Below are 24,590 nucleotides of genomic sequence, written 5' to 3'. Positions count from 1 at the left end.
GAAGAAAGATTTAGTGGGTCCACATGGACCTCCGACCTCCTGTGATTCTAGAATGATAAGGAAGTAAAGCCCCTCACTGGCCCTCGGATCTGAGTGAATTTAAGAATCACTGGCGAGCACCACCCTCAGAGTTTCTGACTCATCAGGTCTGGGGCAAGGCCTGAGAATGTGCATTCCTAATCATCTCCCAGGTGATATTGATGAGAACCATTGGTATAGACCATCTTTTGGCAAAATTTGGCTGAGGAGAGAGAGAGAGTACGCAGGAAGCAGTGGGAAGAGCAAGACTGAGGGAAGGAGTGATTACTAGGGTTGGAATAGCCCAAACTTTTCTCGTAAACTGTGTCCCCATCCACCTGGTACCCACAGCCCCGAGTTCTCGGCCATCTATCTCTACTTCGTCAACTTTCATTGGTTCAGGGTCATACATTTTCCAGGATCCTGAGGTAGCTAGCTGTCTGAGTTGGTTGGAAAGACTGCAAAAGAACGAGAGTTAATAATTCTATCTTATTTTATCTCACATCTGAATATATCTAAAGTACGACTATATTTGCCATGGCTGACTTCATGGTGATTAATGCATTTATCTCCATACCGAAAATATGAGGTGGCCATAATTTGTGTATTGGAATAGGCATGTAGCTACATTGCGTAATAAAATGGAGAATGATCGAGTTTATTTTTTCCTTTTGTTACAGAGTCTGTTCCCAGCTATACCACCAAGGTGTCTTTTAGCCTTCAGCTTTGATACTACCCATCAGAAGCCTGCAGAATCTCCCTGCCCTGTGGAGCTGTGAATCTTTGCATTGCGGGTCATGCCATTCGGGCATAATGGCTTGTGCCTAAGGATGAGTCTAGAAACCGTGGTCATAAGTGTTAGGAAAAATGATTTTCAAATTTCAAATATGTGAATACCTACCTCTCTCTGTGGACTGAAGAATTGATAAATAATAGGTGTATATATAAATATATAAAGGTTCATTTGCATATACTTCGTTTCAAATAATGTACATTTACTATTTAAGAAAATGTATTATTTTCTAAAATGAGAACTTAGACCAAATTCTGACATTGATTGAAGTGCATCGTTTTCAGGAACCAAGGAGGGATTATGCAAAGAGCATTTATATCGGACTAGTCAGATGGGAGATTATTTTGTTATTTTCAAAGAGATTTAATTTTTCTCTTACGGAGAAAAATTTTCCTTGGGTTTATACAAAAACTGCTATTGCCATATGTTTTAAATTAAATTTTGTAAGTGTGGGCTCTCAGGAGAGACTTAAGGCATAATCTGGCCTTGAAGGTAGAAAGAAGGAATAGGATATCTGCCCATGCATTGGGCACCAGACCCTCAGGAAGGGAAGGTCCGGCTTGTCATGGGAAGCCAGCATGGATGACCATCTTACCTTGAGTGGGCACCTTGGGGGTCCTGGGATCCACCCGAGAGCAGAGAGCAAAGGCAATGCCCTTAGGGACCCTCCTCTAAGGTGACTGTGTAGTGTAGCAAGGATGACGAGTCAACGCTGGTGAGGAGTCCCCTAGCAAGGCTTCCTCGTGGGTACCACAGGAGAACTCTGCCCGAGGCCAAGACGCCAAGACCCAGAGGGAGCCACGAGGCTGTGTTTGGCATGGGCAAAGATGGGGCTCATTACAGGGCTTTGGACTTGTACATCGCATTGTATGATCTTCTGGAGACGGCGTGCAAATCTCTACTTTAACACCGCTGTCTTGGGCTAAAATAAACAGGATTGTGAGCGTGTCGGAGATAAGCTTACACAAGTCGGCAGCACTACGTGTGACTAAGAAGGAAACGGTGCACATGTTTACGTATATTTACGTGTGAATCGACTCCGATGTGGCCTGGCCGATGCTGTCCAATAGAACTTCCCGCGGTGACAAAGGGTCCAGTGATGTGATGTTCTGTGTCCGTGTGTCCCATGTGGTAGCCACCAGGTACGCGCGCTTCTTGGGCACCTGAACGATGACCAGTGTGACCGAGGAACAGAATTTTAAATCTCATTTAAATTTAAATAGCCATAGGTGGCTACCGTATTAGACAGCGTGGGTCTAGCCAGTTGGGTTTTTCGGAAGTTAATCTGGGCCAAAGACGAAGGGTGGCTTTTGTTTTCTCTTATCTGAAGAACCAGTCTGTCCCCAGAGGCATGCATTTAAAAGGGGTTGCTATCGACACCCCGATATTTGGTCTTGATGGGCCGAATCATAATTCCAACTATTATATCCTTGACACATGTGAAACAGGAAGAGCATCCTAAAATGGCAGTGCAGGATCACTTCAGCTTAAAGACACACTCTGAGAGGTAGGTTAAGAGATAAGAAAGAGCAGGAAAAATTACTTTAATCGAACTGTAAACAATTGTATTTTTCTTTTAATTCTTAAACGATGTAATTCGAATTCATTAGTTGTACTACTAGAATAATTCTGGAATTTTATTGCATGCCAAGGTTATGCTCTATAGAGTCAAATGGAAAATATATCTGAAAAGGAGGGCTAGAGGGGCTCTCACGCAAATTGTCCATAACTTATGTAAATTTCGTTTCAGTATAAAACCAGTCTTTCGTGCAAAAACCTCGTTCTCGGTGTTATGTTTATTTAAAGTTCCAGTTCATCTTTATCAGCCTTGATTGCACAATGCACCAGAGGTTAGGGGCGGGCGGCAAAGAGGACCCAAGGCTGAGCTCGCATCGGCAGAGGCAGAATCGTGGCTTTGGAGGAAGAATGAACATATCCTGGGCTTGGGATTCCAGTGTTTATTAATCAGCTGCTTCACTGCCGGCTAGTTTCAGCCATGACCGGCTGACTCCAGGTGGCTCCTACACCCTCGGTACAAGCATCGACTGAGTCCAAAACAAGCCCCGTTTATAGAATGTTTGTTTTTGTGACTTTCTGAACATAACTTTGTGAACTTCTGACGGAGCCGATGGTCTTTGACATGCCTCTGCACCAAATTATCAGGGCTGACCCCATTGCATAGACCTATTCGTCTGTTGATTTGAAATGTTCGGTTTCAGAGGCCCCTGAAAAAAGTGTTCTGGTTTTAAGCCTCCCATGAATGGTGGAAAAGGATGAAAGCTTTAAGAAAGAAATGGCAATGTTGCGAGGTACCTACGGTAAATGGAGAAATGGCAAGATTTATACTCTTGCTGTCAAAGAAACCATCAGCCAATAGATGTAACTCGATGTAATACTTGTCCATTCTTGATTATCTGCCAGAAACATCGCATCTGCTTGATTACCACGGCAGGTAGAAGAAGGACGGCATGGAAAAATGACATTTGTAAGATCTCGGCTAACTCCCGCCGGACCCCTCCTGGGAGGCCAGAGGCGGGCGGGCGGAGGCCTTACCTACCTTGCACGTCGGCTCTCCCGTCTGCTGCTGGCTGTCCACGCTCCCTGGCTGGGAGATTCTATGCTCTCTGCTCTCCAACACCACCCTGGACGCAGCTACAGTTGTGATGAACAAACATATCTGCATTTCCCCCAGTTTTCTGGTATTCCATGTGAGGTTTCATTTAGTTTCCTTAAATTCTACCCCATGTCTGTGGAAGAAAGATACCAACGCAAAATAGAGACCCACTGTCGGAGTAAAAGGTGGAGATTTAAACGTAATCATTTTAATTTCATTTTATTCACGTCAAGGTAATCGGTTCTACTCTCTTGACAGGGCGATGGTTTTCCTGGACAGGGTGATGGTTTTCCTTTGTGACTTACGAATCCACTCTCTCTGGATTCATGGGCAATAGAGGCAAAAAGTGAAGAAGCAAAAACACGAGAGGCGAATACATCAGGCAGAGAGCTTTGTTCCGCTAACTTCCACACAGGACTCCCCAAGGGTTTTGGCAAATGGCGTTCTCTGTAATAAGAGACTTGGTATTTCGAGGAGGCAGTGTGATTCAAGTTCACCGCAAGCTTGTTTATTTTCCAGAGATGTTTTCACATGGCCCAGTGAGAAGTACTGGTTAAATAAATTTTAAGTAATTTTGCAAATGTCTCTTCAAGCAGCCTTCTGCAGTATCATATGAGTGATGCCGACAGCAATGTTTGTCCTGTAAAGGGTGAAAAATTCGCTTTAAGGAGCGAGCTGGATGAGTTTTCTGATTCTTCGGGATGTCTCTTTGGAGATTCCTTAGATATCCGGTTAGTGCCGGAAACGCCCGTGTTACTCGCTGAGGTTCGTATTCTATTGGCGTAGAATGAATTTTGTTTTCACCCAGAGACGCTGCTCTCCACCTGACGGAGCCAAGATTCAGCCTTTTATAATTGTTCTGAGAGCAATGGTTCTTTTTAAAAAATAAGGATCCAGTGTCGATTCCTAGATTACTCCCGATGTCCTTACGCCAGCTCTGACCTTCGTCACTTGCTCCTCGATCCTCCTCCTCCACAGGGGGCTCCCGCCGGGAACCCCCGTGACGCACCAGCAAGCCTGTTCCAGATGCGTTCATGTCCCTGCTCCATTTGCCAGAGCTCCATTAACAATGTTTTCGGGGTCTTCCAAACGTGTAATTCCATATAATTTAAAAAAGAAAAAAAAATTTTTTTTTTTTACTGGTTTAAAAAAAATCCACAGATCTCACTCATTTCTCATTTCTTTAAGATACTTGAGTCTAGTTTTTCCTGTCATAATTCTGGCCCATTCCTGATTCACAGGGACAACGTTTTCCCCTTTTCTCCTTTCCCAGCTTCCCTCGCCCTACTTCTCAGTAGCCGTACTTGCCATCGAAGTAAGTTTTATCATGTGATAGCACTTCATAGAATTTTGAAGAGCTTTCCAATGCTTTCTTTCCACTTAAAAAATATTTGTTTCTTTGTTTGTTTGTTTATCTATTTATTTATGATGGTGATGTTGGTTAACGAAATCCAATAAGTTTCAGCTGTACACTTTAACAGTAAGGCATATATATATTTACACTGTGTGTTCATCTCCCATAGTTAGATTTCTTTCTGTCACCACATATTTGACCCCCTTTACCCCGTCTACCTTCCTCCTATCCCTCGCTCCCCTCTGGTAACCATTAGTCTATATAGTCCATGTCCATGAGTCTCTGTTTTTCTGTCCTGTTCATTTGTTGCTCTTGGGTTTATATCCCACATATAAGTGACATCATGTGATTGTCAACTTTTTCTGTCTGGATTATTTCGCTTAGCAATATTACCTCGAGGTCCACCCATGTTGTCGCAAATGGCAGTATTTCATCTCTTCTTATGGCTGAGCAGTATTCCGTGCACGTATGTACCACAGCTTCTTTAGCCAGTCATCGATCAGAGGACACTTCACGCGCTTCCGTGTCCTGGCCACTGTGAATAATACTGCTATGAACATCAGTGTGCAAATATCTTTTCCGATAGGGGTTTCCGAGTCTTCGAGGTAAATACTCAGTAGAAGGATTGCTGGATCATATGGGAGACCAAGTCTTGGTTTTTTAAGGAACCTCCGTACTGCTTTCCACAGTGGCTGTACCAATTTTGCAGTCCCGCCAGCAGAATTCTTTCTTGAAATTAAAGTTATTGACCGTTGCCTTCGGTGAGCTCACGATGGCTTAACTCCCACTTCTCTCTGTGTCCTAATACTCTACGTTTTCCGCCGCTATCTAGTTTGTTTTTCTCGCTGGCGTACCCCCAATCCCTCCAGCCCTCCCTGCCTATCTTCGAACAGGGTTGAGTCTTTTTCTGGGAGAGATGTCGACACATGTTTTACATGTCCCTGTGTCTGCCATCTACTGTGCAAACGTGTACACACAGACACATGCACATTCCAGCCACTTCTGGAAGCCGGTCCACACCGAGACGCAGGGGGCCAGGATTGCAAGGCCGGCTCTTCTACTAATGCACTGTATAATGTTGGAACGCTAGTTGGCCTCAAAAGTCTATGTCACATGTGGGAACATAGATGGACCTTGAGGACGTTTTGCTGAGGGAAGAGGGCCAGTTACAAGAAAACAAATCCTGTATAACTCAAGTATCTGAGGCATCTAAAGTTGTCACATTTGTAGAAACAGAAAGAATGGTGGTTAGCAGGGCCTGGGAGAAGGGGTAAGAGAGAAGCTGTTCAATGGGTATAGGGTTTCAGTTCCGAAAAATAGAAAGTTCTAGAGAGTGCTGCAGAGGGAGCAGCCAGATGTAGGCAGGGGTGGAGCCCCTTGTCTTTGGGAACTATTGGGGTAAATGGGGAGCGACAGGCAGATGGAGGCAGGGAGGGGCCCAGTGAAAGGAAGTGTTTGCAGCAAAGGCCTGACTATTGCTTTGATTTCAGTCACATAAACGGAGGGAGTCATGTTTCCAGATCAGAAAGATGTGAGGATGAATCTTAAAATTATTCTCATGAATCGGATCAGACGCCTTTTAAGAGTTACTCGGTTTCAGAATCGCGGCGAGACGCCATACAGATTTCCACACTTGGTCCTTTAAAACAGGGGTCCTCCCTGGGTGTGTACCTGCAACTCAGTCAATGAAAAACGAGCTTACACTCCAAGTGGGGGGGTTATTTATTTCCTTATACAGTACATCACTATAACATTCTACAAGTATATTAACATACGCCATAAAACACGTGACAAGAAATAGCTGAGAAAAATTAAACGGGCTTTTAAGGCTATCTTGCCTGCCTCAGTGGATTGTCCCGACCCGCGGGACTTGTTATTTGGTGGGGGCGAGGGAGACCCAGACTGTAAGGAAAAACGGGCGGAGAAAGAGGAGTGGAGGCAAGACAGTATTCTGATCAAGCCTCGAATTTTAGTTTGCAAAGCAGCTATATTTATACAGCAAGAACAAAGGGGGGCAGGCAAAAGGGACTTGTCACAATATAATTGGTCTTCAGCTGGTGCTGTGGGGAAGGGGCAGTGGAAGGAAAGAAGAGGAAAGGGGGTACTGGTCATGTGCTGATAAGCAAAGATAAAGGAAGTTCTCAGAGTTATCTGTATAAACAGGATGTCTGTGGCCGGCCAGTCTCTGGAATGTTGGTGTCACGGGCTGCTATTTGTCTTCTTTATCTTCTGTTCTTGTGAGGCCCAAGCCCAGCACGTTTTATCCTTAACCCTTAAGGGCCCGTTTAGGTTGTGGCGCCCCTAACATCTCCCTTTCTGTTTTTAGAAAGGCGGGCCTTAACCGAGTGGGGGAACATTGACCTGGTTCCTCCCGTGGGCTATATACGCCCATCTATTGTTGGCTCTTGGTATCTTTTGGGGAGGAGAGGCAGAGCCGGTTTTAGATTGTGATTTGGATACCAACCTCTATGCAAACCAGGTATGTTCTCAGGGAAGGACAGAGGGGACCCTCTAGTGGGTCTTCCCTTGCAGTAGCTTTGCATCTGCACCCATCTCGATGCCCATACCTTCCCTTGGTCTATCAAAGGTGAAGGTAGACATTTCTCTGTCCCTTATGTCGTCCCCGTAGGGAGAGGGGGAGGTAAGTGTCTGGGAGTCCCCAGTCTGGGGATGCTCCCGCAGCTAGCCTGCAGAGGTCGACCGTGAAGGTGGGCCAAGGGGTAGTGGCCGCCAAAGAAGACGTAGAAAGGGCAACATCGCCCGCCTCGTTAATGATTTGCCATGTGTAATTAAATATTTGATGAGTATGGATGGAGGCAAAAAGTCCGCAAAGCAGGAGTAGGTACATTATTATATGCAGGTGCAAAGAGTACACGCTCCTAAGAAGAAAAGTGTAAAGAACAGCAATCCTAATCTGTGGGTAAGGGGAATATTAGAGTCAGTGCAGAGGAGGACGAGAAACAGGAGGAAGAGCAAAATTCCCGTGAGGAGGAGAGGGGCTGGAGACCATCCTCTGCAATGTATCTCCGGAGGACGAGGCGGTTATCTGTAAGAGAACAGAGGGGAAGCGAGGTCTCAGGGCTGTGGATCCCTGGGCGGATTATAAAGTTTTAGTAGCCGGTCAGGTAACCACCGGGCGTTTTGGGCCTGATTATCATAGATGCAAGCGTGTCCCTTTCCCCAGATAAGGACAGGGTCAGGGCCCTGCCATTTATTGGTGAGGGGATCTTTTCCAAAGTGCTTGTGTATAATCAGAGGCGGTGGCCGGGTGCCAGAGACGATCAGCAGCTGTTTTGCCGCAGGCGTCTAAGGTTAGGAAGTTGAGGACAAATAGGGCATGATTTATTAGGGTTTTAGGGCTGGCTCTTGTGTTATAAAGGGCAGTATTTCCGGACTGTATTTTAAGGAGCATATTTTTTAGCGTTTGATGAGCTCTCTCCACAATGCCCTGTCCTTGGGGGTTATAGGGAATACCCGTGATGTGTTTTATTCCGAGCTGCGCGCAGAATTGTCGGAAGGAGGCGCTAGTGTAGCCTGGCCCATTATCAGTTTTAAAAACTTTTGGCTGGGGGATGACGGCCAAAAGAGCTATGACATGTTGAATAACATGTTTGGTGGCCTCCCCGGTTTGGGGGGTGGCATAAATGAACCCACTATAGGTGTCTATAGAGACATGGATATCAATTGTTCCTTGGAAGGAAGTGCAACTAATCGCCCAGTCATCATCGTTTTGAATTAGCCATTGTACCTGAGCTGTATTATACAGGAGGGTTATAGTGTCAGGGTCCTTTCCAAAGAGTTTTAAGGCTGACTCCCGCCCCAGGCGCAAGAGGGTGGCCACTAGTTGAGGGTAAGTGGCTAGAACTCGGGGGGGGGGGGGAAGCCGGTAGATGGATCCAGAATAACGGGTGATTTTGCCAAAGCAAGCTCGTAGGGGAGAAAGGGGTGGGGAGGATAAGCAGCCAAAGGCAGGACTGTGGTGAGTGATATCCTATGTTCTGTTGGCTGATAGCAGTTCCGACCTTTTCTAATGCCTGTTTGGCCTCTGGGGTGAGGCAGCGAGGGGAGGTCGGATCTGGGTCCCCGCGCAATATGTCAAATAAGGGCTTGAGATCTCCTGTGGTTAATTTTAGATATGGTCTGAGCCAATTGATATCTCCAAGTAGGCGCTGAAAGTCATTAAGCGTCTGTAAGGAATCTGTTCTTAATTGTATTTTTTTGAGAAAACACTCTGGTAGGGAAAAGTTCAAAACCTAGGAATAACTGAGGAGGATGCATTTGTATTTTCTCAGGGGAGATATTTAACCCTCTTTCTTTAAGAGCTTTCATTAGTTCCTGACCAGCTAGATGTAGCTGAGCCTCCTCGGCCCCTGCCAAAAGGATATCGTCCATGTAATGAATAATATACAGGGCAGGGAAGAGTTTGCGAAAAGGGTCAATAGTTTGGGCTACGTATTTTTGGCAAAGGGTAGGGCTATTGGCCATGCCCTGAGGGAGCACCCTCCACTGAAAGCGGGGCGTTGGCCCAACATTGTTTACTATGGGGAGGCTGAAGGCAAAACGTTTACAATCTTTAGGATGGAGAGGGATTGAGAAAAAACAATCTTTCTATAATCACAGAAGGGGGTTTAGAGGGGGCCTTGTCTTGAGGGAGAGAAGTAGTGGATGGCGCGCGGGAAAGGGGTCTAAGACAGTATTCAGCGACAGAAAGCAGTTGTTGTTTATCTGGGTCATCAGAGGCGGCCTCAACGATGTCTCGTATTAGACCCCAATATGAGAAAACGGTGGCAGGGACCGCATCGGGCCCCTCCCTGTGGAGCTTATCGTTTAAGTCACGACCTACTTTCTGCCATTTTTTAGGGTGAATTTCAGGTCCATTAACAATGAACCAAGGGCAAACCTTGTCTATAAAGAGAAAAAACTTAATGAGATCCTTTTTCTTAACTCTAACTCCTCTTTCCCTAAGAGATTCTTTTAGGTCTCGAATAAAGACCGCTTCTTTAGAGAGCTGGGAGCCCATGTCTCAGGGTGGGGGCCCGTTTGAGGGCGGGGCCCGTTTTTCTGGAGACGGAGGAGGGGAGACTTACCGAGGATGGGTGACTCTCATGAGCGGTGAGAGGCGTCCTCAACTTCAACTTCTCTCTTCTGTGAGGGGGCCCGGGCGACGCACTTCGGCTTCAGGGGTCCGTCTCGGCGAGGGTCTCTACCTCGAGCCCCACGTTGGGCGCCACTTGTCCCGACCCGCGGGACTTGTTATTTGGTGGGGGCGAGGGAGACCCAGCCTGTAAGGAAAAACGGGCGGAGAAAGAGGAGTGGAGGCAAGACAGTATTCTGATCAAGCCTCGAATTTTAGTTTGCAAAGCAGCTATATTTATACAGCAAGAACAAAGGGGGGCAGGCAAAAGGGACTTGTCACAATATAATTGGTCTTCAGCTGGTGCTGTGGGGAAGGGGCAGTGGAAGGAAAGAAGAGGAAAGGGGGTACTGGTCATGTGCTGATAAGCAAAGATAAAGGAAGTTCTCAGAGTTATCTGTACAAACAGGATGTCTGTGGCCGGCCAGTCTCTGGAATGTTGGTATCACGGGCTGCTATTTGTCTTCTTTATCTTCTGTTCTTGTGAGGCCCAAGCCCAGCACGTTTTATCCTTAACCCTTAAGGGCCCGTTTAGGTTGTGGCGCCCCTAACAGTGGATAGTCTTGCCTCACCTCTCAGCTGTGTGTACCCCGACTTTGGAGGCCTTTGCTTCAGAACCCAGGTTTTCAGCCTATTGCTGTTGACTGCAAATGCCTCCGCAGACTGACATCGGGGGCCCGTGCAAAACTTTCTGGTGAGACGACTCCCAGTTTTCCTGAGATTTTTCAATGGTTCTGTGAGCCACAAATGCTGTAGTCTCTGTTCTCTAGAGAATAAGGAAATTTCAGAAGTCTTCCCCCACCCCCCCAAACTCAGGTGAAATTCACATTCAATTAACCATTAAAATTCACATTCAATTAACCATTTGAGCAGTTGAGTGGCATTTAGTTCATTCACAGTGTCGTGTAACCACCGCCTCTATCTTTTCAAAATGTTTCTGTCTTCCTCCTCCTCTCAGAAACACCCTCGAGATTGAGCAGTCGCTCTCACTTCCCCCTTACTCCCCAACCCCGCAGCCACCAATCTCATCCCTGTGTCCCGATTTACCTATTCTGACTATGTTACATCAGTGGGATCATGTAATATACGATTTCATATGTCTGACTTTTTCAACTTAGCATCATGCTTCCGAGGTTCAGTTAGTGAATTTTACAACCACCACCACCACCACCACCACCACAATGACGAGGATCGAAATGAGTACACAGCCGCAAACAACTACTTTCTTGCGTGTGGGATTCTGGGCTATGCGGGAACATAGATCCTCTTCGCGGGTGGGGACCTGGATTATAGTTTGCTCCTGGTCATCGGTGTTTGCGCTCGGACTTGCCGCCTGTGCGGGCTCAGGAACCTCGGGCTTGGGTAGTTCCTCTGCATTCTCCATCGGGGTGTTTCCTGTCACCGAATCCTCTGCCGAGCTGCCCTTTGTGGGACAGGGCTCATTGCTGGAGCTCTCGACAGGCCAGCTTCGTGAGGAAAGAGATGAGGGCGCTCGTGACCGTGTGGACCTACCTAACCCGCTCCTAACACAGAAGCCCAGCAGACACGCCTCACAGTTGTCACAGTCATGTGTCCCTTGATGACGGTAGTCCCTAAACCCTTCTCCGTAGTATTCCTCCTCCTCTTCATCACATTCTTCCCCCTCTTCGTAATATTCCTTTAGAATTTTGGACACCAAGTTGTCCAGGATCCTTGAGATGTTGTTTTCTGTGAACTTAGGAAACTTAAATGGAGGCAGGGAGCACTTCTGGCACCTCTGGCGAAAGACCCGCATCTTCACCCAGCCCTTGGATCTCCTCTCATTCCAGTGCATGTGGAAAAGGACCTGAATTTTGGCAGAGGCCCAGTTGCGAGAGCACCAGGGGCACTGGAACCTGTGGGGACAGAAAACAGGACCCTCAGCTTGGCTCGATATGGCCAAACTGTGCTGTGCCACAGGGAAGAAGGTGTGACCAGCAAGCGACCCAGAGACCTGACTTGACTGGGGTCATGGGTTAGTGGGGGAAGAAATTCCTGAGCCCCTCGCTCCTGTGACCCACAGGAATCTCGTCATGAAGACAGCGGTTCACAAGGCGTCGGAGCTGGAAGGGGATCTTGGGCACCTTCTAAGTCCAGTGTGATCGTTTTAGAGACAAGGCGCACGCGGCGACTTCGTCATGCCCAGAGACTCGCCCAGCTCTCCTGTACTCGAGCAAAGTCATGACCATCCCTCCCCTTCCCTTGGTGTCACCCCTTGCAGCCTCGGTTCTCCGTATCTAGGCATGAAAACCATCTTTAACGAAGCTAAACATTGTTGGGTCGTGGCCACCTTACCTCCCATAATCTTCAGTTTACAGGCATGGAGCGGAACAAGAAAAGTAACAAGTAGACACAGTCAGAAATAAGGAAGAATTTTCTAGAATGCATACCATCGCATTCCCCACTCACCAGGCGCGGACCACCTGCAGGCACTGTTTCCAGCCTGGCTGCAGGCGATTGGGAGTGAGGTTTTCGTCCAGTATCAGGGTCCATCGGTCCCAGACTTTCTCCGCCTGAATCAGCTCCCGGAACACCTGCCTCCACTCCTCCATCGCCTGGTCCATCGTTGCCGCCTCGGTGAGCCCGGTGGGGTCTCCTGGGTCCTGACTGATCTCTAGCAGGACATGCAGTTCCCCACTTTAGGGGGCTGGGGCTCACACACTTGCTCCCCTTTGTGTGGCCTGTGGACTTGGTCTTTGACCTGAGGACAAAGGTCGGCTGAGTCCGACTGCATGTTGAGAGAATAGCACGGGGGTCCACAGGAATTTCAAAAGACACGGAGTGCATAGTTTTGTTTGTGAAAATAGGACCCGAGGCAGCTCCGGACCCTGTGCCGGGGAAGCGGGTCTCGGTCTGGCCCTGCTCTTCCCTCCCCTTCGCCGGGAACACACCTTTTTCCCACTGAAGCCCCTGTAAATGGTGAAGAGAGGCCTCGGAGGCTTTTTCTCGTTCTAATATTTGAAGATCAGGAGGTTGGGGAGTGGAGGGGCGGGGAGAGTCGGGGGTGGGAGGAGGGAGAGGAGAGACTCAAAGAAGAAGGGGGCGCCCATCGTGGACTCTCACCTGATGACTTGGCCCCTGCTCTCTGCTCTTGACTCCCCTTCTCAGGTCCAGTCTCTGTAGGACGGTGTTTAGTAGACACTGAGCTGTCCAAGGTGACCGAAGCTGGTACAGTCCCCGTTCCCCGGGAAATGAGGGTACAATGTCCCCGCTTGGGTGAGAGGCCACTGGCCTATCTATTCCCCACTCCCTGGAGGAGGGGCTTAGGAAGGGCGAAGGACAGCCAAGCCCCAGGCAAAGGCCCAGGTCGTGTGGACCAGACTCGGCACCAGCATCGCCTGGTGCTACCCCGTGGCATGACTTTCTCCCCGAAAGAAAGCCCCACCCTCAGCGTGTGCTCCAGCTTGACAGCCCTATCTCAGCTCGAGCCGCCTCACGACCTCTGTCCTGGCCTCCTGGCCCCCTCCTGGCACTGCTCTAGCCTCTCCTCGGACTGCAAACCCGCCCCTGCCCGCCCCCCCCCAGTGTAGCTCAGCATGGCTTTTGGGCCCCTCCTAGGCCACCCCTGCATTTCTACCAGCCTCAGCCCTGACCAGCTCATCCTCCCCCAAGCCCATATCCATCCCCGCACCCTAAACCGCAGCCCTCACTCCTGGCCGTCCTCTGAACACTCTTGCCCGCCCAGCCCTGTGCCTGCCCCACCTGGAGCATCTGCCTCCCCTCCGTCCTGCGGCTGTCACTCATCTGCAGGTTCCGGGCCCGCACCCCCACAGTCACTGTGCCAACTTCCTGCCAGCTGAACAAACACAGCGCTCTCCTGCACCCATCACACAGCCAGGTCAGAGAAAGCGGCCACCAGAAATCTTGTGGGACAACGTCATAGCCCACCCCGTTTTATTAAAATCACCCTTGGAAGGAATCGTGGGATGAGATCCTGAAAGTGAAGAGGAATTTCCCACTTAAATGGCCAACATGTCTAATCAGTCCTTTGTTCTGGTTCTGTAAACACGCTTGCTGCATAGGCCAAAGATCTCAGAGTCCACTGAGCACTCACCCTCCCTTTAAGATATATATCGCTTTCAGTGTTTAGACAGATGTATCCCCTCCCCTTTAAGACGTATTGCTTTAGCGCTTGTATTGCTTTAGTTAGAAAAGATGTATTATTGCCTTACTGCCTGTTTGAAAAATCCCATGCTCTGTAACTGCCCACAGCAATGTCAGGGGTCTGTGAATCAGCCCGTGCCAACTGTAACAACGCGGGTATAAAAGCCAAACTGCCCCTAAGCTCACTGCCCAGATTTTCAGAGCGCTAGGTCTTCTGGGACCGCCGGCGGCGTAATAAACTGAGTTCTCCTCTCTGGGTTACTGCTTGGATTTTCCATGGTCTGATTTTTGGAGCTTTTGGGATTTTTCCATAACAAAAGAGGACCAGACAGCCGAGTGTTTGTGTGCCAGGTAAAATTGACCTTTAGCCTCTTGCTCAAGTAAGAAGACTATTCTAATGGAAAAAGTCTGCATTCTTAAATGATACAACCATTTAAACACGATGTTTAAGAATGTGAAAAAGTTTGTCACATTTAAATTCAGATAGGCCATCTTCCCTCCAACTGTCATGAGTAACGTCATCTACCCGATTTTCCAGAGCATTCTGGCTTTCTGAGGTGGTGACAGGGGCTGCCAAGGCCTAGGGAAACACACACACACACACACACACACACACACACGGCTCCACAAGGCTGAAGCAAGCCGGGCATTCCTACCTGTGAGCTGCCGTTTTCAGGGGCTGTTGTAGCCGCCAGCCCCGAAAAGACACACGGACCACCAGAAATCAGTGAGTTATAGGAAACACACTCTTTATTTAGCCAGCTGGGTCTGCCAGGGGGACGCAGACCCAAAATGGAGAGGTACAGGATTTTTAAGTCCTAAACCCCATTCTTCATTCCATCTGAACACAAAAGCCTATTTTTCTTCTATTTACTAACTGTCAACCCACAGGTCCGTTGTGCAAGTGCAATTCTAACATCGCTGTTAGAATGTTATGTTCCCATGGGTGACAGCCTATGTTCCCATGGGCTTTAGCCAAGCAGGGACTTTCTAGCCAGCACAGGGTCACAGGACCCACCTGTCCCGGCCACAGAAGGTAACACTGAGTTGGTCCCGCATCAGCATTGATTCTAATTGTTGTCACGGAGGGGACCTCGCGGGGAGGCCGGAGGGAAGGGAGGCCCTGGTCAGCCAACATGGGAGGGAGACAGACCCCGAGCCAGAGGTGCCCCCCGCCATCCTCGCCCAGGCGGTGGCAGAATCTGTTCTCAGGGGGGTCAGTCTGGGCCTGCCAGGCTATCCACCAGCTGGGTCAGACACTGGCAGTCTGAGCAGGGGGTCACCCGGAGGGGCAGAGGGCTCTGGCAGGAACAAGGAGAGGACAGGGGTATGGGAGGGAGGAAGGAGAGGGAGGGAGGGAAAGGAGAGGTGGGGAGGAGGGCGGGCTTTGCTGGGGCAGCACTGGGCAACCTCACCCAGCCGCCCCTTCCGCCTTCCCTGCTGTTGCTCCCCTGCGTGTGTGTGTGTGTGTGTGCGTGCGCGCACGTGCGCCTGCGTGTGTGTGGGCTAACTGTGGCAGCCTGCCTTCCTCCCTCACCGTGTTTCTCAAGGTTACTGTGCGCGTGTGAATTAACTAGATGTGGGGAGTCCTGTTAATCCGGTTTCCTCTTTCCACCTCTTTCTCAGAGCTCCTCCCACCCACTGCCAGCCCCAGGGCAGATGAGGGGGATTTGTGAAGGGAGCGAGGGAGCAGGGGAGAAGATCTGGGCTGGACGTCAGGCGGTCTTAGGTCTGGGGCTCTGACGAGCTGTGTGGCAGTGGACAAGTCAGTTCAGGCTTTTTCAGGATAAAAGGGTGCCTTTTAGGTGGGAGGATGTCAGGCGTGCCTAGCGCAGAGAAGGGCCTGGAAGCTGGTCTCTCAGGCTTGACAAAAACAGTCTCTAGGATCTCATTTGGGATACCCCGAACTCTCACAGAGTCCCATGCATTCTGGACGTGCACATTTATGCGTGTAAATACGAGATCGCCTCACTGCCTCTAACCTGTGTTGTGGCGTGATCAAATCTAAGACCCACGGAGCCAAATGAGATGAATTGTGAGCCTTTATTAGCCAGCCGGCGACTGACTCTCTACCACGCAGGGTTAGAGGAGATCAGCCCCGAGCCTCCAGAAGGAATAGCTTAAAAAGCCCCCAAACCCCCTCCAGCAAGCAAGCTGGTTCACAGAAGCAGAGGCTGGCCATTAACGCGTCTTTACACGGTAACTACACCCTTAGCATATCTTTGCACAGAATATCTCCTAGAACTATACCCTGGTTAAACATTAAACAAGCAAGCAGCAAGCAGAAGTTGGCCATTTGAAAATTACCCCCCCCCCCACTCCTTAACACGTGCAGGGGGCAGAAGGTGCCGTGGAGGCTGCAGGGTGGGCGGGCCGGGGCGTAGGGGGGGTGGGGGGGGCAGGGCTCCCTCTGCGCTGCCGCAGCCCCGATTCCCTGCTTTGCCTTCGGCGCCAATTCCCCTCTTTCCAGCCCAAGTCACACACGTGGGAAGAGTGTGTTGATGAGCTTAGAGCCGACAACTACCTCACAGAAACAAAACCCTCAGGATATGTCAAATTATTCAAGTTTTAGGGTTTTTATCCTCCACCCCACAAAATAGACTCCAAGCTCCCTGGTGAAGGGAGGAGGCGCCCTGCAGTGGACGGCCCCTGGGCTGAGGGAGACCTCCCCCATGCTGCTTGCAGTCTCTCAGGGCACAGATTTAAGTGAGCAAAGGCAAGGATTACAACTTCTCGATCTTAATCCCACTGTTGCCTGAAATCGAGGGTCTCCATTTCCAGTAAATTGTCTTGACACTGTCTTCAAGTAGAACAAAAAAAATTTAATAAAAGACCCAATTCTCTCCCCAGAGGAGAACTATGCCATATGCACGGGCTAGATGATTCAATAATAAACAAAAAAAGTAGACTTTTTCCTAAATTAATCTAAAAGCTCATTGTAATTTCAATCAAAACTCTGACAGGGCTGTTCCTGGAGCTTGACAAGTTTGATTCTAAAATCCGTACAGGAGGAAAGGGCCAAAATCATCAAGACGATTTTAAAGAAGTTGGGGTAGGAATCTTCCTTATTACTATCAACACATTAAAAAAATTATTATAGCAATCAAAGCAGTGTCCACAAGTTGTCTAATGAAATGCAGTAGAAGGCCCAGGAATGAACCCTCCTGTACCTAGAAATATAATCTATGAGAGATAGTACTGAAGATCATTAGGAAAAGGTGAAGGTATCGGTAATTTTTTTCCAGGACAAGAGGCCAACCAGTAAATTCTGTTTGATCCCAACCTTAACTTCCGGTAGATTGAGAACCCAATATAAAGAGCAAAATTTTTAACTTTTTAAAGTACGTAGTTAAACAAGACACAAAAAGAAGAACTATACATTTAATTTAACTTTTTGCCTCTTAAGACATTTTAAAATGGAAAAAAGAAGCCCCCAAATGGGAGAAGTTATTTTTAACACATTTGAACTAAAAAAGAGGTGAATCAGTATACAAAGAACTTTGACAAAACAATGAGAAAAACATAAACAATGCAATATAAAAATGGGCAAAAGTTATAAAATAGGTAATTTACAAAAGAGAAAAAACAAGTTCAACAAACACTTTGAAAAGCTGTTCAACTTCACTTGTAATCCAGACTTGAAAATTAAAGCCAGAAGGAGGTCATCACACCAGCCGTCTTTGCAAAACCTAGAACATCTGAAATACCACGTGTTTACATGCCTGAGGCCCCGCAGGGGCGCACACACCCTGCTCACGTCAGCATAAGTTAGTACAATCACCTTAGAAAGCAGTTTGGCATTAAAGATTCATGTGCTCTTTTTTGAGCTATTCGGCAATTCCATGTCTACTACCCAGAAAAAAACACTCAGTGTATAGTGCACAGATGAACTAGAATGTTTCTCGAAATATCATATCAATACCAAAACAAACGAAACCCCTCCAGGCCCTGCGAATAGATAAATGAATCTTGTTCGAGTCATGCGATGCGATTCTCTACTGCAGGGCCAATGGGATCATTAGACCACCACCTGCAGCCAGTCTGGCGCATCGCCTGCCTTGGTACAGCCCAAGAGCTAAGGACGGCTTATAGAGATGCACATGTGCAGTAGAAAGGGAACACTAATTGCAATGTCATTTCTTCTCCACCCCAAGAATTCCATTCTTCTCGTTACTAGACCTGTATTACAGAAAAATTGCGTTCAATTATTATTCACAATTATATTGTGAATCTCATCCATAAGATTGGTGGAAATTTTTCTTCCCTCTTGTTTTATAAGTACGAACATGATATCCTCAATTTGGCCTCTTGGTCCGTAAAGCCTAACGTATTTATCATCTAGTCCTTTGCAGAAAGAGGCTTGCTGACCTCTGAACTAGAGCTACATGTATCAACATGGACGTATCTCGCAATCACAGTATTGAGCAAAGGATTCACGTTGCTGGAGAACACACACAGTGTGATACCACTTACATGAAGAACAGAACCCCAACACCGCACTCCGTGTCGCTTAGGGAATCCCTCACTTGTCCTAAAGCACAAGGGAAGGTGGGCGTGATCAAGGAGAGGGCGCTTGGGGCAGTGTCTGTATTGACAATATTCCATCTCTTAAGCTGGAAGTAGAGTTTAATTGTTCAGTCTTTCTGTATTGATGTATGTTTTAAGTGTTTTGTAATAAATTAGGAGCACAAAGACATAAAATGAGGGGTTACGGAGTCTCTCCGAGGACTCCAGACTCCGTGCTACCGGCCAGTCCCCGTGCCCTGACTCAGGCCTTCCCCAGGGTCCTGACGGAGCCTGTGGCTGCGCTGTGGTACTAGACAGTGTTTCAGTCTCAGGCGTGGGACCATGCATGCTACCTACCTTTCCACGTGCTGCGATGAGCATCTCTGTGCAGAGGATGCCATGGCCAGGACAGGGAGCAGAGAACACACTGGACTCGAGTGACAGAAAGCTGATTGGTAATTCTGTGGCTCACCTGTCCTGAGACCAGCCTACCATGGAGAAGCTCACCTGGTCCAGGGACAGAAGGCACACTCTCACTGCCACACAGGAAAGCCACCAGGGCCGAGCTCCAAGTGATCGCTCAAGCATGAGATTTGGGACTGGGAGGCTAACAGCTTGTTGCTCCCGCCACCAGCCCAGGGGCACAAACCACCACCTGAATCTGCGTTTCTTATTCCATTGGCCTTGGTCCCAAAGTGTCAAAATTGTGCTGCTTTATTAAATTAGGACACATTCTTTGGGGTGAGGCCAACCTCTGCCAGTGGGACTGCTCCTAGAGCATCGGAGGAGCCAATAAAAAACTAGGAACTATGATAAAAGAATAACTATATAAAGAAACTCTATATGGTACTGCAAGGCCAAGGGACTGTGCTTAAGAAGGATACACTTGCGGCGGGGTTGGGTCTCTCCGGAGAGGGTGTGGGTCAGCCCAGCAGATAGCAGACAGTCACTGGGCACTGTAGGGGACAGGCCTTCCAGTGCCGGAGCTGAGCTACGTGGAGGTGGCACAAAGGGCTGCAGGTGAGTATGTGACCCTCGGGGCCACAGGCCACTGTACCCAGACCTTACGGAGTCTTGGAGAGGGACTTGGGTACCAGCACACAGCAGGGCTATGGGGCACACAGGCCGTGCGGGGCTCTGGGTTCTGTGTTGAGAGGTTATCACCAGACCCAGGCTGAGAAATTGCAGCCCAGACTGAGCTCACAGCCACCCTTCCCTTCCCGGGCTCGTGCTGAGAATGGCAAGAGGGCCTCTTCCTCCTGCAATGTTCCTCCAGCGCCCTCTACTGGAAATGTTTATCACTGCGCTCCCTCTGAAGGAGAAATAAATAATTCCAGCTCGAAGCACAGGTGCTTGGAGCTGGGAGGCAATATGCTGATTAAGTGACGAAACTTTATACAGATGCGTGACATAACCACACGGAAGGGGTCGGGGGAAAGGGGGCCCATCGAAACTCTGGAAAACAGTGTTTTGCCTGGGAACTGTAAGGCTAAAGACGAAAGGAGCTATAAATATCGTACTGTAATTGGTAAGTTTGTTTTCCAGAGGGGTACAGGTTACTGATTCTGGAATTGCTTCACAGGTGTGCTAGGGATGAACCAATAAGCAAATGGATGATGGAAGGTGGGCCGGGTTGTTCACTCTGCAGGGGAGGAAAGTTGCATGCGCACGGGAAAGGAAGGAAGGACAGCCAGACCCATGCCTGAGGGCCGGATTAGAACAGGAGACCTCAGGATAAAACTCGGCATGCCCGCGCGGATGGAGGGACACAGCAACCGCGGAGGTATGTCTGCGCGCGTGATTTGCCTGTACCACCTGTACGGTTGTTACCTGGCTCGGTCACCGCGAGGGCCTGGTACCAACGTGCGCACCCAGCGCTCACATCTTGGTTTCTAAGTACCATTCTCCACGGACAGGAATGAAGGCTCCCGAGTGAAATGGCTGATTCTAGGCTGGGGGCAGCGGAACTACGAGGTGAGCCCGGAGCACGTTGCAGTGTCGGACAGGAAGTGCTTAAAAAAAAAACAAAAAACGACAGGTTGGGGACATGTCAAGGGGGCGCGGGAACCAGCCTGAAAGGGCCCCCAGTGGCTGAAGCTGGGACAGTGTGAGCCACACGGTAAATATCATAGTATTGGCTCGTAACCCTAGTACTATAAAATAAACACACACAAATTCATACCGATATAAATAAATGACGGAATAAGTAAATAAATAAGGGAGAAAGACAGATTTCCTTTTACGAAAGAATTCCAAATGCCATATGTAGATGCCCCCCCCACCCGACTCCCCGTCTAGCAGGCGAGACTTCGTTTGGCCCTTACCACCCTCCTCCAGGGTGGCTAGACTCACTTCCAAGGACTACAGCAGAGACAGGGAAAAATAGCAACCTTTTTGGTGGCGAAGCCTAGAAACCCCTCTCAACCACGCAGTGAGGTGAGCACCACCCGTGATGTGGGGACGTCCCCCACCCCGATAGGATGTGACGAGGAAGGTGTCCTACCTGTTCGGTGTTTTTTTTTTTCCCCAAACCCACGTCCACAGGCTAATCATGAGTCACACGTCAGACCCACCCGGACTGGGGGACATGCTTCAGGACACCCGGCCAGTGCTCCCCTAGACTGTTAAGGTTACAAAAAATAAGGAAAGATTCAAAAGCTGTCATAGGTCAGATCAGAGGAGGCTGGGGACACATAACAGCTAAACGCACCGTGGTCCCCTGGAAGAGAGACCGTGGTAGGGTCTGGGGTTCCCTTAAGAGTGAAGCCCAGGTCAGCTCTTCGGTTTCGAGGCGCATACCGGTGATGTGACGCTGGATGAGGGGTGTGGGGGGGACTCTGCGAGCTCCCTTTGTAACTCTACCGTAAGTCTAAAACTATGCCCAAATTAAGAGTTTATTTTAAGAAAATGGTGTTTTGAGGCAGGTAGGTTCTGTTCTCCTTCCTGAACTCCGGTCTCCCCTGTACAATAAGGCGACTGCTCTCTGAGATCCTTCCAGACCGCGATGCAGACGCCGTCTCTGTGGGCAGCAGAGGCCGACCTGCGTGTGCTGCTGCGGTGTGGGCGTTTGGATGTGGGGGTGCTCAGGACTCCAAGCTCTGCACCTCAGAAGGTACCTTGGTCCCGCCCATGGGGCTGAGGGGGCTTCACTCAGCCCTGCGGCTTTTCACAACCCCCCAGGGGGGCCTTACAGGCATGCAGCTGCTGGGTCGGTGACCGCCCATGCCGCCAAGCAAGTCCCCTCAGCTCAAACACTCTGTGACTCCGAATGTGGGGTAGGGTGAGTCTGCAGCCTGTTCCAGGGACGCAAGCACAGTGAGTGAGAAGACGGGGTTCCACGCTGCCGCCGCACCGACAGCTGGGAGCCCGAGGGTTCGCCCCCACCCGGGGTGCGGCGAGTGTGGAAGCAGGTGCTGTGAGTGTCAATCTCTGGACCAGGCCGAGGGACGCCCTGGTGGCAGCGGTGTGATTGGAACGAGGAGGCCACCACACTGACGTGGCTCCCACGCTCACCCAAGTCTGAGCCCGCGAACGCCTCAAGGTCATGGCATCGGAAGGCTACGGGCGACCAATCGCCGACGGCCGAGTAGGCTGCAGGTCCCGCCAGCCGATGGCTCCCTGGTTGCTCCCGCACTTCCTCTCACCAGTCCGTCCCTGGCTCTCGCCCACGGCTGCTTGGTGCCGCCCAGTTCCCGCCGAGTTTTGCTCAAATAAACTCTTAGACATCTTAATATGCTTCGGTTTACCTTTCAACCGTCGCCATCACGTTTCTGAGTAGCCTTGGATGTTTCTATTACCTGTCCCTCTGCGCGTCCCTGTCCCCTGCACGTCGGCTTCGGAAAGGAAGGGACTTCTGTCGTGTCCCCTGGTGTCCACTCCGCCAGGAGCCCAGGGCTCTAACGTCGGCCGTGTGAGCGGAGGGCAGGAGCCGCCCAGGCTGTGTCTGAGCCCCAGCCGGGAGAGCGCGGAGGCCGACGGCTACGCTCGCCACACTACCTTCAGGCGCCTGGCCGAGCTGGAGGGGCCCCTCGGAGTTTTCTTTTCAGGAGGCAGAGCCTTCCCGCACACTGCTGTCCGCCGAACCCCGGCTGCCCGAGCCTCCGCCCCGTGCTGAGGGCGCTGCTTGCTTGTCTGGACCGGCTGGCAGCGGAGCGGCCCTTTACGCACCTCTGCATCTGATCTAAGAGAAAGAAAGGGGGGGAGAGTTTGGGGGAAGGGGGGTGAGTGGGGGGAGAGAGAGAGAGAGAGAGAGAGAACAACATGGTTATTGAACACTTCTACAAAACAGACCCCAGACTTCCCAACGCGTATTCTCTCGGCGCCCTGGTGCCCCTGGGGCACAGTGGGGCCACCGCGGAGAAGATGCTCGCATCCCTGTCCACGCAGTCTCAGAGGCTTCTGGGAACTCCAAGCCCTTTCCTGCCCCCGGCAGGCCTTTGACAGTGGGGTGGGGTGAGGCGGGGTGGAGGGGGGTTGGGGGTGGGGAAGAGCCCTGGGCCTTTGGTCTTAGGTCACCCAGGAAGCTCCCAGGGAGGTCTGAGGAATTTGGGGGTGTTGACCATCTTCGCTCCTTCCTCCCCTCCCCCTGCCGCCAGTCCTCTTGGCCTCCCCCCCGCCCCCCCCCGCCCCTCCCCCCAGCCTGGCTCCCTTCCTCCTTCCTTTCTCCCAGTCCTGTGTTCAGTCATTTATCAGGCATCCTGTGACTGGGACAGGCCAGCAGGGTGTAGCTTTAGGGGGCGGCAGGCGGGGCAGAAGGGAGCCAGCCGTTCCTCAGCGGGGCAGACACGGTGCCAAGCTCTTTTCCCTTTACATGAATGATCTGATCCTCACTACGGCCTTGGGCGGGTATCACTCCCGCTTTAGAAATGAGAAAACTGAGGTTCAAACTGGTGAATTAGAAACGTCCCTCCTCTCGCCCGGGGTGCTCTGCGGGAAGCCGGAGGCCGCAGCAGCTCTTGCGGCCGGTTTCTGTCACCCTCAAGCTCCAGGTGACCGCCCCCCTCCACCCCTGGCATGGCTTCTCCCCGGGGCCTTCTTCCTGCCCGCCCTGCGGGGGCGCCTCGCCTCCGTGGGGACGGAGGCAGGGGACCTTGGAGTCCTGCGCGGGCTCCTGCCCGGGGGCTGGGGCCTCGGGGCAGCCCGGAGGACAGCAGCACAAACACGCTCTTCCCGTTTCCTGCACCGAACCCACGCTCCTGTGCCCAGGCCTGTCGCTTCTGGGGACGGGCCGGCCTCCTCCTCCGCGCCCCTTCCTGGTCTGCTTCCACGCCGCAGAGGGGTTCTCCAGGACGCCTCCCCTACCCGGAGCCTTTTGCGCAGGGTCCGGGTGTCCTCCGCCCCGGAGCCCTCAGCTCCTGCTCCTCCACCGCGTCAGCTCCCCGCCCCCCTCCTCTGAGAAGTGGGCCCTCCTCACCCACTTTCACCAAGGGGACGTCCTCACCCGGTGGCCACAGCACACACACACCCCGACCCCATTCGGAGGCCTTGGTCCCTTGACGATGGGTGGATTGCTGATCTGACTGGTCCTTGGTTTCTACACCTAGCAGATGGTGGTGACAATTTGTGTCCCTACCTTCCCGAAACCTCTTTGCTGAGGAAGCCTCGTACTCTAGGAGCTGTGTTGGGTCCTTGGACCCCTCCCGCTCCCGACCTCCACCAGCCTCTGCCCGTGGCCTCGGCATGCCAGGCACTGACAGTAAGCAAGCAGATGGTTCTCCACTGCCACCAGCGGCTGTCACGGGAACTGTGGGGGGACACCCCACACCGCAGAACTTCCTCTTTCCCACCAGCACCCCCATTCCTGCTCGCTCTTGTGCCCCAGCAGGAAAGTCTGGCTCCCTTCTCAGAGAGCAGCCTGGGCCCTGAGCACAGCCAGAGCCCAGTAGAACAAACCCTGAAGCCCAGACAGCCGAGCTGATCCCCGCCTTCCAGGCCACCGGCCTCTGGCTCAGCCAGGCTGCACCCTGAGCTTTCTGATTCCAGCTTCCCTGACCCCAGCCCGAAACTCCAGCCGGGCCCTTGACTGCGGACTGAGCCCATTTGGAATAGA

At 50.7% G+C, this 24,590-nt stretch overlaps 2 protein-coding genes and 1 pseudogene across 10 annotated transcripts in view; 1 reads left to right on the top strand and 2 right to left on the bottom strand.

The window, feature by feature from the left end:
• LRRC2 (leucine rich repeat containing 2) overlaps positions 1-4,880 on the top strand; it is a 30,510-nt gene extending 25,630 nt beyond the window's left edge. For 5 of the 7 annotated variants that reach the window (XM_016141368.2, XM_016141371.2, XM_036219545.1 and 2 more), the window contains exon 10: positions 699-4,878. In XM_016141368.2, the coding sequence (XP_015996854.2) occupies positions 699-748 (50 nt within the window). In that variant the 3' untranslated portion in view covers positions 749-4,878. Of the gene's footprint in view, positions 1-698 lie in introns of all 7 variants that reach the window. The other 2 variants (XM_016141373.2, XM_016141374.2) reach the window with 2 other exon arrangements.
• Positions 4,881-10,376: 5,496 nt separating this feature from the next.
• Positions 10,377-14,619, bottom strand: RTP3 (receptor transporter protein 3). 3 transcript variants are annotated; one of them, XM_016141367.2, is made up of 4 exons: positions 13,634-14,619; positions 12,995-13,048; positions 12,341-12,545; positions 10,377-11,787 (listed from the first exon to the last, which is right to left on the bottom strand). In XM_016141367.2, the coding sequence occupies exons 3-4, from the start codon at positions 12,493-12,495 to the stop codon at positions 11,049-11,051; spliced, it is 894 nt and encodes a 297-aa protein (XP_015996853.2). In that variant the 5' UTR covers positions 12,496-12,545; positions 12,995-13,048; positions 13,634-14,619; the 3' UTR covers positions 10,377-11,048. The 3 variants fall into 3 exon arrangements, with proteins under 3 accessions (XP_015996853.2, XP_015996851.2, XP_036075793.1); XM_016141365.2 differs by having other exon boundaries at positions 12,341-12,632; positions 13,634-14,618; XM_036219900.1 differs by lacking the exon at positions 13,634-14,619 and having other exon boundaries at positions 12,995-13,398.
• Positions 14,620-16,836: 2,217 nt separating this feature from the next.
• LOC107509102 lies at positions 16,837-24,590 on the bottom strand (annotated as a pseudogene).

This window comes from Rousettus aegyptiacus, unplaced genomic scaffold, assembly GCF_014176215.1.
Source record: "Rousettus aegyptiacus isolate mRouAeg1 unplaced genomic scaffold, mRouAeg1.p scaffold_m13_p_4, whole genome shotgun sequence".
NCBI classification, from domain to species: domain Eukaryota; kingdom Metazoa; phylum Chordata; class Mammalia; order Chiroptera; family Pteropodidae; genus Rousettus; species Rousettus aegyptiacus.
The sequence above is the reverse complement of the archived record's forward strand: the minus strand, read 5'-3'. Positions and strand labels throughout refer to the sequence as shown.